At 47.8% G+C, this 16,117-nt stretch overlaps 1 protein-coding gene across 1 annotated transcript in view; it reads right to left on the bottom strand.

Moving 5' to 3' along the window:
• sorcs3a (sortilin related VPS10 domain containing receptor 3a) overlaps positions 1-16,117 on the bottom strand; it is a 127,890-nt gene that overhangs the window by 53,271 nt on the left and 58,502 nt on the right. The window contains exon 3 of the mRNA XM_084685810.1: positions 3,464-3,563. Within this exon, the coding sequence (XP_084541936.1) occupies positions 3,464-3,563 (100 nt within the window). The remainder of the gene's footprint in view (positions 1-3,463; positions 3,564-16,117) is intronic.

The following is a 16,117-nucleotide window of genomic DNA, read 5'->3' on the forward strand; positions in this document are numbered from 1 at the left end:
GATAAATTGTTTTTCATTAACAGCCAATAAACAGCCGGCGGATTCCCGTCCGGCCTTTTCATTGGTCCACGGCCTCCCAAAGTTGCCATTCATTACACGTCACTTCTGGGAGAGTAAAGGGGGGGATTGGGAGAACAGGAGGGAGGGAGGGAATGTGGGGGGGGGGGGGGGGGCTCCTTGTTGCTCGACAGTGTCTTGGCGCCTTGTCAGATCCAATTTACAGTTTTTAAGGTCTAATCGTTTTGCATAATATTGCATTAAGCGAGGGTGTTTATTATGGAGGTGGAAATTACGTTTCACCTTGCATCTCTTAGTTCTCGTCACAGAGCCTACTTAGGTAGGAAATACAAAATACAGGAAGACCTTGAAGGTTATACAATTGACAATCCTGTCACTTTTCCCTGCATTTTTTATAATAATAATTCACTTCAAGTTTCTGTGACCTTCAGAAATGTCTGGAATATATGTGTCAAAGAATGTGTCTCTTTTCTATTTGTGTTTTGTATGGTCATGTTCGTATGTTGTTTTCAAAATCAACATACTTTACATACTTTACGTTATTACCTTCAACTCCCTAACCAACAACACTGTAAGTAAGACAATACAGTCTTATAAATATACTGTAAGTTTTACCACAAGGCATGTAGTTATTGGAGACTGGGAACAAATATTTTATCGAATAAAAAACTGTCTGAGTTTAAGAGCTGTTCAACACTTCAAATCAACTAAAACCAAGGTTCGAAATGCATAACGCAAAGCAAACTAGCTAGAAGGACTTAACGGATTGTTCATTCAGACCTCCACAGCACAAAGGACTGCCTTTGCGCTGGGTGGCAAACACCATTCCACCAGGGTTGCGTACGTCATTTGACTTATTTTGTGTCCCATGGTTTCAAGTTTAACCAGCACTCCTAAGAAATGTAAATACATAAATAACGTCCAAAGTGCTAAGTGTAACAATTTGCCAAGCGTCGCTTTTGAGTCTCAGACGATCTAGATAGCTTAAGTGTTGTCCGTGCAGAATCTATTTAAGGAGGAGGGCACACACACACACACGCCACAGTGATCAATGACTGTTGGGATGACTTATTCACAGTGGACCCATTGCTCTGAAAAGCCTGATTACTTTCCTCCCCTGAACGCACAGAGCAGAGGCGACACTACCTGAGGGCGGTTCAGCTTTCACTCCGCATCCACACGGCTCCTGTGCTCCCCCCCCCTCCCCTAACCCTGGAACACAGGGAGTGAGGTGGGTAACAAAACACGATCGATGGCGGTCAGGGGGGATAACCCTCGTGCGTGTGTGTGTGTGTGTTTGTGATCTGCTTAGATGAACAGCTAGCCAACAGCGGGGACGCTAAGCTAACGCCAGGCTAATCGTCATGCGCGAAGCGCTATCTCCTTAGCCCCGGCTTCGTTTGAGGGGGCCGAAGCGTGAGGTGGCTGGGGGGGGGGAGCTAGTAAACAAAGACAAGGGCGGACGCCCCGCAGCAAATGAATCACGTCGAGGCAGATCAATTGGGCTGTGTCTACGAGCGAATGGTGGTTAGAGAAGTGTAAATAGGCCTCTGTCCTCAGAACGGGGGGAAATAACGACATTTAGAGAGCGTCCTTCATCACCATTATCATCCCAATGTCACTTTGATTTCGGTCATTTTTAGCCAATTCACGGGGGGGGGGGGGGGGGGGGGATCATCATGTGTAGTACAGCGTATGTACTTTATTGATGGTCTCGTTGGTTGCTTGTGTGCGTGTCTGTCTATGTGACTGTATTTAATTAGCCAATCATTTCAGTTAATAAATCAATAGGGTGCGGACGTGTGAGTTGAAGTGTATCTGAGACCTAAGGACAAAACAGGGAAGGGTGCGAGGTTTCTAATGTGTGTCTTTTTAAAAGGTTTGACGCTAAATGTCACCGCCATCATTCACTTCAGTTATGTGTTTTGGAAAAGGTCACTGCTTCAACCTTCTTCTTAGACAACAGGTGAGAACTACTTTTCTTTGTGTGTGCGTTTGTGTGCATTGTGTGAGAGCTTTTTTAGGAAACAGTTTCAGACTAATATTTTGGGGAATTGAAAACGAACAAACAAACAAATACGTGTGGTGTTCCATCTTCTCTGGGGGGGAAATCGAACATAACGAGACAACTGATAAGGTGAGAGGGATCGGGGTCAAGGCCATGGGTCGTCATGGAGATGAGGAGGTTTGTGACATCATTCTACCCCACACACACGTGTACTCCCACATGGACACACACTCCCCTAAACCCGCATTTTTCAACTCACTCAACGGGATAATAAGATCATCTCGTTTGGTGGAAAAATAGATGATGATAGGGATAATGTCACGTGAGTAAGTTGGAAATAAAACTCAAATGCGCTCAGTGCATGAGCAAAAATAACCTTGACAGCGTTTGCGCGTACGGGCCTCAATGTGTGTGTCTGTGTGTGTGTGTCTCTGTGTGTGTGTTCATGTGTGTACGTGTAGCCAGAGATCCAGTGTCTTCTCCCTTCCAAAGCCTCTCACAGTCACTACACTACCTCATACTGGATAAGCTCTCCTATCCAGACTGGCGAGAGAAAGAGAGAGAGAGAAGTAGAGAGGAAGAGAGAGAGAAAAAAAAGAAAGAGAGGAGAATGAGACAGTGTAATACCGAGAAAAAGAAAGAAAAAGAAAGAGAGAGTAAAAAAAAGAAAAAGAGTGAGGCAGCATAATAGCGAGAGAGCCAGAGAGAGCCAGAGAGAGCCAGAGAGAGCCAGAGACAGACACAGAGAGAGAGAGAGAGACAGAGAGAGAGAGAGAGAGACAGACACAGAGAGAGACAGAGAGAGAGAGACAGAGAGAGAGAGACAGAGAGAGAGAGAGCCAGAGAGAGCCAGAGACAGACAGAGAGAGCCAGAGACAGACAGAGAGAGAGAGAGACAGAGAGAGAGAGAGACAGAGAGAGAGAGAGAGAGAGAGAGACAGAGAGAGAGAGAGAGAGAGACAGAGAGAGAGAGAGAGAGAGAGAGAGAGAGAGAGAGAGAGAGAGAGAGAGCCAGAGAGAGCCAGAGAGAGAGCCAGAGAGAGAGCCAGAGAGAGCCAGAGAGAGCCAGAGGGTCAGCCTGCAGTATTACTGAGTCCCAGGCTGACCCTGACAGCAGCCTGCAGGCTCAGTCTCCCTCTAACCCACTCTTCAGGTGCAGCTTTTCAGGTTCAGTGCTACTGATCTGTGGGAGGATTTGACTCCCTCCATCAGATTAGGTTACCATGGAGCCAGCTGGGGCCTCTAAGCACACTGTCGACATACACAACGTTTTCATGGAAGTTGGACCAGAGACCTTAGGCCTGCCCTTAGGGAGTTTAGAGAGCGAGGGGCAGGCGGTGATGCGAGTGCAATAACAGATTATTATTTATTTTTTTCCATCATTTTTTCCCATTTCTTTCTTTGGGTGAGTTTGGGTTTTTGATAGCTGTTTCCTACCTTGCGCTTGTTGGTGGGACAGACGTATAGGTAACTCAGGACGGTCTTGGTCCCCACTTTGTCATTCATCTTCTCATAGGTGGACCCGTAGTCAGTGGACCTGGGAGGAAAAGACACAAGCGGGTGAATCTGAATGTAGGAATCGAAAGCCGTGACATTTCAGGGAGGCGTGGACAGAAAGAGAGAAGAAGGGGGGAGGACTGTACCACCGGATCAAGGGGGGAGGACTGTACCACCGGATCAAGGGGGGAGAACTGTACCACCGGATCAAGGGGGGAGGACTGTACCACCGGATCAAGGTTCGACGGAACACTGAATCAAGGTTCAAAGGACGGTTTACAACTGTCTAAACCCCCTCCCCCTTCCCCTCCCCCTCCCCTATTCCCTTGCCAGACTGGCAGAGTATTGATCAGAGTATGTGACCATGGTGCACCCCGTCACCAACAGCCAGAAACATGAACGGCTGAACCCACCCGGCTGCAGAATGAAAGAGCTTAACCAATCAGTTACGCCTGCCGGCAACGAACAACCAATCGCGAATGTCCCGGGGAAAGCAAACCGTTCAGGGACATCCAGGGAGCTAACACAGTGAATAATGAACGCTCGCCCCAATGACTGCTTTGAAATGGAATGTGACGCGTGCAAAAACACGTGGATGTATCAGAATCCTGGGGATTAAATAATTTAGCAGCCCCGAATGAGCCCGTTAGCTAGCTTAATCCCTTGAAACATTTCAAATTTCTCCATCTCATCCTAACTGCTGGTCATGAAATCATTCTTCCCATAACACTGTTAAGTCTGAGAACAGAGGGGTGATGAAAAACACTACTTCCACCCACGCAGAAACTCCCATTTGGATCTGTGACCCACACCGAAGAGAGACAGAGAGACAGAGGGATAGAGAGCGAGGGAAACAGACAGAGTGGGAGAGAAAGAGAGATAGAGAGAGGTATAGAGAGAGATGTATAGAGAGAGAGAGTAATAGAGAGAGAGAGAGAAAGAGAGAGAGAAAGAGAGAAAGAGAGAGAGAGAGAGAGAGAGAGAGAGAGAGAGAGAGAGAGAGAGAGAGAGAGAGAGAGAGAGAGAGAGGGGGGAAGGGGCGAATAAATAACGAGGATGATCCCCATTTCCTTTCCGAAGGCTCCGTTTTGATTCTCTACTTCCTGTCTCGGGCGCGCGGGCAACCGGCTTGGCTCCGGCGGTAATAGGGTTTGGCTGGAAATGACAATAAGATCCCTGCTCTCCTTGCAGTTCATTCCCTGGGAGAGAGAGCGCTGGAGGAGACGGCGGCTATGATTACAATAATGGGACAGACAGACGCGGCGTCCCCGCTGCTTCTACAGGATATTAAAAGACAGTTAGGGGAGAGGAGTTTGGTGCTGGAGGATGGGGATGAGGGGCGGGGGGTGGGGGGGATATCGTGGGTGACAGGTTGTGGAACAGAGTTAGACGAGAGCCCCCCGGGGCCCCGGGGAGTTAGAACAGAGTCCCAGGTTGTGGAACAGAGTTAGACGAGAGCCCCCCGGGGCCCCATGACTCTGTACGAGTCCCCCTCTGGGTGACATTACGACCGCGCATGGTACGGTGCCTGACTGGAGGGCTGTGTCTTTGTTTTACGATGCCTTTAGGGACCGTGGTATCACATGCTAGCATGTTTTAGCAGGACCGTGTTGGTCCCACAGTGAATCTCTCATAACTGTCGCCGCACAACAACACATGTATCCCAATATCTCAACATAGCTACTGAGTAATAACGCAAAATTGACCCCGGCAACGTGTATCGTCCATTAGTCATCCCATGAAATGATAAACCCCATTTATAACCCCAGTTTGTCCTCCGCAGGTGGAGCACAGAAGCTTTGTTCACAAATTTAGACAAAACTAACTCCTGACAGGGAGACAAACTCCTATCCCACTTCCCTCAGTCAAGACCGACTCATTCTCATCTTCTTGTTATTCCAAACCCCCAAAACACAACAGCGAAATATTCATGAGTGTCTCCAGGGAAGAAAGCAGTCATAATAAGCACAGCAATTAAGGCAGCAACAGAGGCTCCCTCTTCCGCTGACAGGAGGAGTGTTGTCTTCACGCTCTGCAGTCGCTTCATCTCCAGCATTCACGTCCGTCCGAACTGATGTTCACCTGTTGCTGTGACTGGGCTGCGGTCGAGGTGCATCGTGGGAAGGCATCGAAGGGTACTGCATTGCACGAGCGAGGCAAGAGAAAAAAAAGCAATCTCCCTTTTGAGAATTGTCAGTTTACTTTTCTTTTTTTTTTTTTTTTATGGACTGAGCCTGAGCGTGCCAAAGTCCCATCAACAGAATCAAGCAGCACTCCCTTTTTCATTCTGCTGGACAGTTTAAGAAACATCTCAAGTCTTTCTGGAGTCGGCGAAACTAATGGATTTAGTTTTGTTTGCGATGTTAGATAGGGATGCCGGAAATATTCTTTGAGTATCGGTAAAGGGGATTAAGGGTGACTTTGTGTGTGTGTATTTGGGGGGTGCGTGTAGTTGAGAGTCGGCGTGTGTAGTCGCGCGTAGGTGTGTTTCGGTGCATGAGTGTCTGTTAGCAGTTAAAAAACCCTCGGGAGGGGATGCAATGCATTTCTCACAGTGAAGTGGTGGTGCTCTCGGAGGTAAACAGAGCTTTGGGGAAGCTCCATATACCATTGATATTGTACACTGCTACTGTACAGCCTGGGAAGTTCTCTCATGTCTGTCTGGTTTAAGCTCAGCACAACACACACACAGTTTTGGTTTAGACCATCCCTGTAAACAACAACACCAACAAAAAAGTTATTTCCATGGTCCTAAAACCCATGTGACAGTCCTCTTCTGATCCTGCTAAATCAATCCCGGAAAAAGGCAGAATGTGTTATGTTTTCTTAAAGAAATTGACCACTGCCATCCGCAGCAAATGTAAAGCAGGGGCGTTTTGATTAGTTGAAATCCATTTTCGGAGAGGCTGGGGAAGGGGGTAATTAGAAACAGCGAGAGAATCCGAGAGACAGACAGAGCAAAATGTGTCAGTGTTTCTCCGTGAGCATCAAAACGAACAAGCACTAAAAAATGGAGAGGAAAAGAAAAAAAAATCAGTGGCCAAAAATCGCATTAGGGATTGTGGTGAGGATCCGCCAGATGGCTGCCAGCAAACCAGAACATTTCAGCGGTATGCGGCTCGCACACTGCGGACAAAGCTCCAGGGGGAGAGAGAAGATGGAAAAAGCCCAGGACTTCAAAGAGAACCACCAACAAAATGACTCCCAACCAAATCACCTCAGTCCCTCACCCCCACAGAAACACAAAGATAAAAGAGCCAGCGAGTGCGTGGAAACCTAAACCTGGACTCTAAGTCTTCTGCTCGCTTCCGAGGCAAAACAGAGAGGTTAGCGATCTATCTGGCAATGTAGGCAGACAGAAGACCTTGAAGAGAACCTGCCTGGTGTCAGTAGAGCGAGATACGGACTCTGTGTTTGCATAGATAAGCGAGGAGAGACGCCAAAGAGGACAGAGCTGGGAGCGGAGAGGGAGCTGTGTCGAAATTCCTCCGGCGTGGCAAACAAGGTATTGCCGAGGACCGAATGTCGAGACCGGATTAACGAAAGGCTCACCTGACATCACAACTTTGCTAAGTCCATCCTCAGAGAGACGGCGAGAGAGAGAGAGAGAGAGACAGAGAGAGAGAGAGAGAGAGAGAGAGAAAGGCAAAGACAGAGAGAAAATATCAAAGAAAACTTTTCTTGTCCAAGAACCCTGAGGTTGGATCAAGCCCCCCCCCGGCTTCAGACGTCAATCTCCCGTTGACGTAAATCCTGAGATGAGTTCAGAACGTTGGACAAACAGTGCGTTGGACAAACACAGTGTCCCACGTTAAGGGGCCAGAGGAAGGGAGGAAGAGGAGAGGAGGAAGGGGAGGGGGCAAAACTGAACACATGTTCACTCACCTAGGACTATCATTTGAGATTCTAGGCCATTGTCTCCCAAAGCTAGACCACAAGGGGAACCCATTAGCTGTGAGTCGGCTGCAGTCCCAGATCCTCAACGCCGACTCCTGCTGACTGATGGAGGATGCCAGACCTCAGGCAAAACTGAGTGATGAGAGCTTAGCAATTGAGATTTAACAATAGCGCAAAAGACCAGGTATTGGGCAAAGTGGGCCTGCCAGCAAAATGATAAGGGCTGATGAAGCAAAACACTGAGTTGTGTGGTTTGGGGAGGAGTGGGGTAGCAGAGAGGAACACAGCGAGGGTGGTATGTAGGCTGAGGCCTTACCGCAGAGACCTGGGTCCAAATCCGGCCTTGGCTCTTTGTTGCATGCCTCCCCCCCCCCCCCCCCCCCCTCTCTCTCTCTCTCTCTCTCTCTCTCTCTCTGTCTCTCTCTCTCTCTCTCTCTCTCTGTCTCTCTCTCTCTCTCTCTCTCTCTGTCTCTCTCTCTCTCTGTCTCTCTCTCTCTCTCTCTCTCTCTCTCTCTGTCTCTCTCTCTCTCTCTCTCTCTCTCTCTCTCTCTCTCTCTCTCTCTCTCTCTCTCTCTCTCTGTCTCTCTGTCTCTCTCTTTAAAACATCTTTAAAAAGAAATCTAAAAGGAACAAAGAGGAACAGTGGAGAAAGGACTGAAAGAGACCTGAAAAAACCACTCTCCAGTCTCTCCAAAAACACCCTCCAGATTCCAACTCTAAACTCTGCATTTCATGTCTTGAAGTAGCCAATTGTATAGAACCCTAGCGGGGTTTAAGACTAACGCGATAATAAGATTCCCATTCAAGAGGTTCGGTAAGGTTCCTGATGCTTCGACAACACTAGCAGTTGTCAACAGCATCACAGAGAGAAACGAGAAGAGGCTCTTTCAGCAAACTGCCTGCCAGGGTAGCTGTGAGTTCATACTGGAGCGGAGCTGAAAGTTTTATGATGACTCTGAAAATCCATTCTGCCAGTGATGCAAGCCACCGAGAAAAAGAAGTGAGAGAGCGAGAGATGCAGGGAGAAGAGGGGGAGAGAAATATGAGGAGTGCGTCAAAGAGGACTGTCTGGAGCAAAGGCAGCAGATATAACTTTTAATAATCTCCACAACCATCAGCACCGCTTATCTCGGCAAGAAAACCGCATTGTACAAGCTGTCAGGGTGTTTATCTGTGGAACATGTATACACACGTGCGGGTTACGCACACAAACTGGCAGACATACACACACACTGATGCACGCACGCACAATACACGTCCAATTGTAACTGAAACACGGAATCATACACGCGACACAGTGGTCGTGACTGAAAACACATGCGAGCAGTGACGCACACACGCATGGACACACACACACACACGGACACGCACACACACAGAGTGTGTGTACGTAGCGTATGAACAGAGCATAACAAACACACTTGGCACACGCACACACATTTCCACCCGAGGCACACCACAGCAAAGTCTCTCCTCTAATAACAGGATTCATTGAAGCATAATTGAAAATGACTTTGGAGAATTGCCACATTAGGACAGAGGGAGATATTTGCAGGTGTTCTGGGGCGGAGCGCGGTGAGTCGTCAGTAAGAGGCAAGAGAGGACGGGAGGGGAAAGTGAAGCGTGAACGAGTGATAGTAGCAACAGAACATTGGCAGACTTGAGTCCTATCTGCGAGAGATGTTCTCTCTCTTTCTCTATTTTACCTTCTGTTAACACTCGAGGTGACCTCTGGAAATGACAAACAAGTCCAAAGAGAGAGAGAGAGACAGAGAGAGAGAGAGACAGAGAGACAGAGAGAAAGACAGAGAGAGAGAGAGAGAGACAGAGACAGAGACAGAGACAGAGAGAGAGAGAGAGAGAGAAGCAGAGCGAGTCGAAAAACGAAACACCCGACGCGTGAAACAAACCGCAGAAGGGAATATGTGTCCGTTGGCAGAGCTTCTCCACCTCTGCCAGACTTCATGGCTCTGTGAAGGAGACGCGGCAGCTAATAACAAAGACGTGAAAAAAAAAAAACAACAACCGCGAGCGACCGTCGAGACACAATGCGTGTTCTTACATCGCGAAGTAGAAAAGAAACCGAGAGAGCACGTTCCCCCCCCCAAAAAAAAACCTGTCATGTCGCTGGGACCTCGTCACATCAGTCTAATGCGCTCACGCACAAACACACTGGTGACAAAGTGCTTCTGAGGACTGGGCCCAGGCTCAGAGGAGGAGGAGGAGAAGGAGAAAAGCAGGGAGTCAGATGGCTGAGCGGGGGAGGGAGTCGGGCTAGTCATCAGAAGGTTACCGGATCGATTCCCCGCCGTTCCAAAACGACGTCGTGTATTTGGGAAAGGCACTTCACCCTACTTACCTCGGGGGGAATGTCCCTGTACTGACTGTAAGTCGCTCTCGATAAGAGCGTCTGATAAATGTAGGTGACGTCATGTCTCTCTGTCCCTCACACAGTGGCGTCCCGTTCCTTATCCGATCACCACTCACACATCACTCTCTTTACTTTTTTTTGTCTTTACTTTTCAGAACGTATCTTTAAATAAAGAAGAAGAAAAAAAAACGTATCAAAGTTAGAGTTTCCCCTGAAGGCGTGATTATTTTTGCATGAGGCCGAGAAGGAAAGGAGTGCTTTTTAGGTCACGCAGACACAAATCCTGCCAGTGACACGAGATTCCTCCTCCTCTTCTTCCGCTGTCTCTGGGATCACAGGGGGTGAGAGCTGATCAGAAAGATCCTGTGACTCATATCCCGGTCACCTTCCAACACCCCCCCCCCCCCCGCCCCTTCCGTTACGCCTCTTCCTCCCCGTTGACACGGAGACCTAACCGTGGCAAAGGCCTTCCTCGCCATTGATCGCGGATTTCTTTTTTCGGTGACCCGGAACAATTCCGTGAGGGCAGGGAGCATTCACGTAAGGTAGGGAGTGTTACGTGTGTGCATGTGAGTGTTTGTGTGTGTGCATGTGACTGTGTGTGTGGTGTGTGTGTGCATGTGAGTGTGTATGTGTGTGCGTGTGGGGTGTGTGTGTGTGTGTGCATGTGAGGTGTGTGTGTGCGTGTGAGGGTGTGTTTGTGTGCATGTGAGTGTGTGTGTGTGTGTGTGTGCATGTGAGTGTGTATGTGTGCATCTGTGCATATGAATGTGTGTGTGTGTGTGTGTGCATGTGAGTGTGTGCATCTGTGCATGTGACTGTGTGTGTGTGTGTGTGTGGGGAGGGGGGGGTGATTGGCAGGTGGGATCTTTAGTCCTTTTTTCCAGCAGGTAGAGAACAAGCAGAAATGGTTTCCATTCATTATTGACAGGCGGTTGGATAGAGCAGGCTGCACAGGCTGGATTCGGGTAACAAGCTGGGAGGTCCAGGCCTGTGCCCAGCATGGAGGGGTGGAGCCTGGGGGTCTACAGCCTGCCCAGGTCTGGACGGCACCGGAGCCTCTCGGGTGGACTGTTAGGGACCACAAGTGACACCTTGGGGTCAGTGGAGGAGAGAGCCACAGTCAAGTGGGGGGTGGAGGGATGGGTTGTCCACAAATGTGTGTTTGTGTGAGTGTGTCCATCTGGGGGAGGGCGGTGCACACAGGGTGTGTGTGTGTGTGTGTGTGTGTGTGTGTGTGTGAACGAGTGTGTGTTAGGGTGTGTGTGTGTGTGTGTGTGCTACAGGTGGAGGGAGTGCACAGATGTAGGGCAGGTCTCCTGTGGTCTGGTCTTGGCTGGGGAGTGTAGGGCTTGGATGTGTGAGAAGTGACGCCGGGTCAGTGGAGGATTAGTATTCTGTGAACCAAGTGACCAAAGACGCTGTGTTTTGTTTAATGTCAATATGAATGATTGATAACAAGGAAATGTTAACTAATGAATGTAAAATGAATAATGAATTTCCTTGCTTGCTTTTTGACATTTTGTCTCGTAATTTTTTTGTGACCATAGGTTTTCTCCCCCAAAAAAGAAAACTGCATTACTATCTCAAATAACTTAAATTAATGTTTTTTTTTTTTTACTGTAAACAAACCAATGCACCTCCATATTTTTTGGCAGTGCACTATGGTATAAGCCTTGAGGCAGTTTGCAAAAAGGTGTTAAGGATAAAGCTAGGTGGAGGGGGAGGGTGGGCAGCTGTGCTTACACGCATCACTTCCTCTAACCTGCCCAGTGGCATTCTGGGACAATTTAATAGTTGGCCTCACTTGATTCTGCCAACCTGCTGCAAGCCGACAACAGTATTCATATATTCTCTTATTTCCTTATTGTGAGAAAATCACACACAAAAAACAACTGTTTATGCAAGTAAGAGGAAATTGAATTATTTTTTTCTCTCTCTTTCTTCCACAATTGAGAAATAGCAATGATGGAGATGATGTGTTTGTTCTGGCCAGTTCCTCAGGTCCGGGTCACAAATGAATGATTTACACCGCACCATAACTCAGTTTGATTTACCCTCGACGCATTCTTTATGCACAATCCAACATTAAATCATTTTCCTCATTTCGCTGGTGGGTATAAATCAGTCAGGGAATAAACCGGACCCGAAAATTGTGGCCTAAATGTACCTGGGTTGGCTTTCCCGGCAGATTTTTTAGGTTAAATAAGAGTAGCTAATAAAAGCGATTTTTTTAAGTGTGCCCAAAACTTCAGGTGAGGAGAGGCAGAGTAAGATGCATTTTTCTTCTTGAATCATATTTTCTTGAAACAGTTAACTTTTTTTTCAGATGAGTCATTTTGGCAAAACCTTGTGCTTCCTGTCACTATCCCATCACCCTCACTGTCCCCGCCAGAGTTTCAAGTAATAATCTCCCATAATCTCAATCTCAATGGATATGAGGCCTCAGCCTCAAGGTCCTCGCTGAGTTTGCAGTTCTGCGGCGGGGGCGATCGCTAAGCGGAGCGACAAAACCCAACGTCACACCCCAGGGGGAATGTCTGATGAGAAATGTCACCTGAAACTATGATTTGATTCTCTGGTTATCTACTGGAATATTCCAGAGATATTTCGTCATGGGTTATCAGTGATTGCTGATATATGATAATTTGCTATATGGGACCCAATTACCACATGCTATGGATATTGCGGGGTGTTGTAATCAGTGGAAACATCGGCCAAAATGTCGATATCTGTTTAAAGATCAATTAATAATAATACACATTTTATGATACAACATTTCCACATCACAAACTATAATAAACGATATAAAAGGATGATGTCAGTAAAATCCAAGCTGTACATAACTTCTGTTGCTGTGTGAGAAACACAACAATCTATTAGCTTAACATTGGCGCTGAAGTGGCAAATAATTTTGCTTTTATCACTGTCGCATCTGGCAGGTTGATGAGATTTTAACTTGATTACCGCCAAATGAAAATGAAAGGGTGAAAGAGAGAGATAGACAGAGAAAGAGAGAGAGAGAGATAGATAGAGAGAGACAGAGAGAGAGAGAGATAGAGAGAGAGAGAGATAGAGAGAGAGAGAGAGAGAGAGAGAGAGAGAGAGAGAGAGAGAGAGAGAGAGAGAGAGAGAGAGAGAGAGATTCTTGAATCGCAATTGTTTGAAACTCAATATTGCCCGCTGGGTACAAGTCCTCCTGATGAAATTCTTCATTTACTATTATGACAGAAAGTAAATTAGCGGGCGCTTCAGGATATGAGGAGTTGGAAAAGCCCAAGAGTATGTAATTAAAAAGGTAAGAATTTAAATATTGTGAGAAAGGAGCAAAAATAAATGACCTCTTTAATAATACAATGGGTGATTTATGTAGGCAGCCTCGGGCAAAGGAGAAAGAAAAAAGTAGGCCTGTGAGACCTACTAGAAATCCTTTACTGTAAATAACATCCCTCATGTTTGTTGTATACCCGCTGTTTAAACAAAACATCGAAGACAGCAAATTCGGAACAATAACTCAGCAGAATAAAAGACGACCTGTTGACACAAGGTTCCATGTGATTATCCTGCCTTTGAGCCGGGTCCAGACTGGCATCTGGTTATGAATAATGTAGACGTGGAATGTCTGTGCCCTGCTTGACTGACGCGTTTGATCTTCGTAGTAAAAAAGTCACGGCGCCGCAACCACAACGGTGTTCCTACGGCTTTGGTGTTGAAGCAAAGCCACGACAATACCCGCAAATATCAACTACAAACTAAAGCCCAAATCTCTACTGTCTGATCTCTGGATCCCCTTTCTTTCCCCACCACGACATCAGAGAAAGGTACCGTAGAGGGTTCAAAAAGCAGACGAGAGAGCGAGAGAGGGGAGGGGGAGGAGTGGGGGGGCGGGGGGAGTTCTGGAGTCGAAATTTTGAAGTAAATTCCAAGTCCAATTGTAAAAGGTCAGAGACATCAGGTGGGTGGTCTGGGAGAGGCAGGGCTTCTTATTATAGGCACTGACCTGTGAAATATCACACCGCCTATAAGCGTGCTCAGCAAAATGATGCAATTTGAAGGGATGTCACTTCTCACCCCTGGGTGACCTCGTCCTGGCACACAGGGAGAGGAGATGGATGGGGAGGGGAGGGAGGGGGGTTGGCAGGGGAGAAGGAGGAGGGAGTAAATGGCCCAGGGGCGGGACGGTTCAGAGCGGATTTCTCTCGTTCTGTCTGGATCGGCCCCTCCCTCGCCCACTCCCTCTCCTCCCTCCCTCTCCCTCTCTCTCTGTCATTCTTTCTTTTCACTGCTTAGTGGGTTGACGTCTGACCACCGTCTCTTTGTCCACGGTGCCCCCTGACAGGCGAACCCCCCCCCCCCTCTCACAACCGACACTGGGAAGGGGGCTACCACGTCCAGGTTCCTCCCCCCTCCGCCTGCTGCGATCCTCCCCACTCCGTCGCGAGGGCTCTAGCTCAGCGGGCACCCTGGCTCCTCCTCCCCGCTACCCCCGGAAGCTCTGCAACATCCCCTGTGGGAACAGGACCGGAGTGCGACGGTGGAGCGTAGGTCCTCCAGGAGCGTACGTGATGACATGATGAGTCACTGTGTGTTGAGCGAGCGGGACGGAAGGCTGAACGGCTTCCCGCAGCCCCGGCCAGCATGGAGACCCTGTCGGGGAACAACTTCAGACAAACGTCCGAAGGTGTGGAAGTGTGTCGAGTGGTGTTCTCCAAGGACACGAAAAAAGACGAACCATTTGAACACCCAGACAGGGTTGATGTCACCGAACACCACGCCGTAACAATACAGGGATCAAGGGAGAACAACTTGTACTACTGCCGACAAAGAATGCCCCGTCGTCTGAACATTGCATATCACGTCATAGTCAACACTTTTCACAATTCAGGTCAATTATCTTCAAATGATGACTCGACCACACAGAGCACTATTGAGACAGTCGGGAACAGAGAAGTTGAGATGATGCGTGTATTATCCGCCAGTCGAGCTTCTACAGTCAAGGCAAGAATAAAAGGAACCAATTAAGATGAATTGTCGTCAGATGCACCATGGTTTGAGTGTGAAAGTGTGTACTAATGACCTGGAGAGAACTGACGAAAGCTTTCGCCGTTTGCCCGAATACGTCACCGGTCAAGAACCTGACGTTGAACCGCACGTCAAAGATGCTGTGTCGCCGCACCTCAGAGGAGAGCGTCATGGTTACACTGTGCATTTAGACTGAGGGAGGCCTATTCAAATGTATGAAGACTGTATACTATAATATACAGTAACAGTATCATAGTGGATGAATTAATCTAGAGGGTTTACATGAAAAACCACGACAAAAATCGATCTCAATGTGTTATTAAATATAATTGGTTGTTTTCATTTTGTGGGGACAGAGATTATTAGTATTATTATATTATGTCTTTGAGTAACCTCGTACTGAGTCTTCACATGCAGTTGAGGCAGCCGGCTGTTTCAGACTGTATGTCTGGCTGACGGAGACCTGAAGGCTGCAAGCTCCGTTTATGAATCCCACCTCTGGTTTCTGTGAAAGTTGTTTTTGAATCCTCTAAACGAAAGGTCTGAAGGGTCCTCCTGGAGAAAATGCCGGATTCTTCCTCAAGGTAACACGTCTTCGGAACCTGTCGGCGAAATTCTCAGAGCAATACACGGCTCCATAAAGTGTTTCCATAACTATTTATGTGTCGGTTGGATAATTAATGCAGAGTAGCCACTCAATCGCCTGGGGGATTATGCTCGCAACACAACATGAGACAGGAAGGAAAGTAAAGAAACTTTGAAGATGTGTTTTGTTTGCAAAGTTCAATTATCGTTGGCGGTAAATAGCTTCGCCGGTGTTCGCCTTACATCTCCCCGCCCTCCCATGGAGATTCCGAGGCTCCTTGTAATGTAAGTTCGGCATTCTGACTGGGCCGTTTCCTTTGTTTAAGGTCAGGGTGTTCATTAAAATTGACAGGGCAACTCAAAGATACTTGGATGCTGTACGTAGCTGCCTTGACCTTTGAGGAAAGTCAGCATCTGGTTCGGTCTGCGTTGCCATTTGGACGGCGGTTGAACCGGTCTCACCGGACACCTGCTATGTGATCAGAGCTGTGATCTTAATTACCAATTTTATGGACCGATAGACAAATTAATATACTGCGACAAGACACATTTCCCCTTTGTGTTTCGGATTAGTTGAGTCGGAGGGTGGAATTCATAAAAAGTAGTCCGGTCTCTCTCTACCTCCTCCAGACTGAGGACGAGCAAGTGTTCTCCCTGGTGTCCCCACAGTCACTGCCACAAGTGACGCAAGGGGAAAGGAAGGGGAGAGGGGTGATGGA

Source organism: Hypomesus nipponensis, chromosome 21 (genome assembly GCF_054491055.1).
Source record: "Hypomesus nipponensis isolate SF chromosome 21, ASM5449105v1, whole genome shotgun sequence".
In the NCBI taxonomy this organism is placed as follows: domain Eukaryota; kingdom Metazoa; phylum Chordata; class Actinopteri; order Osmeriformes; family Osmeridae; genus Hypomesus; species Hypomesus nipponensis.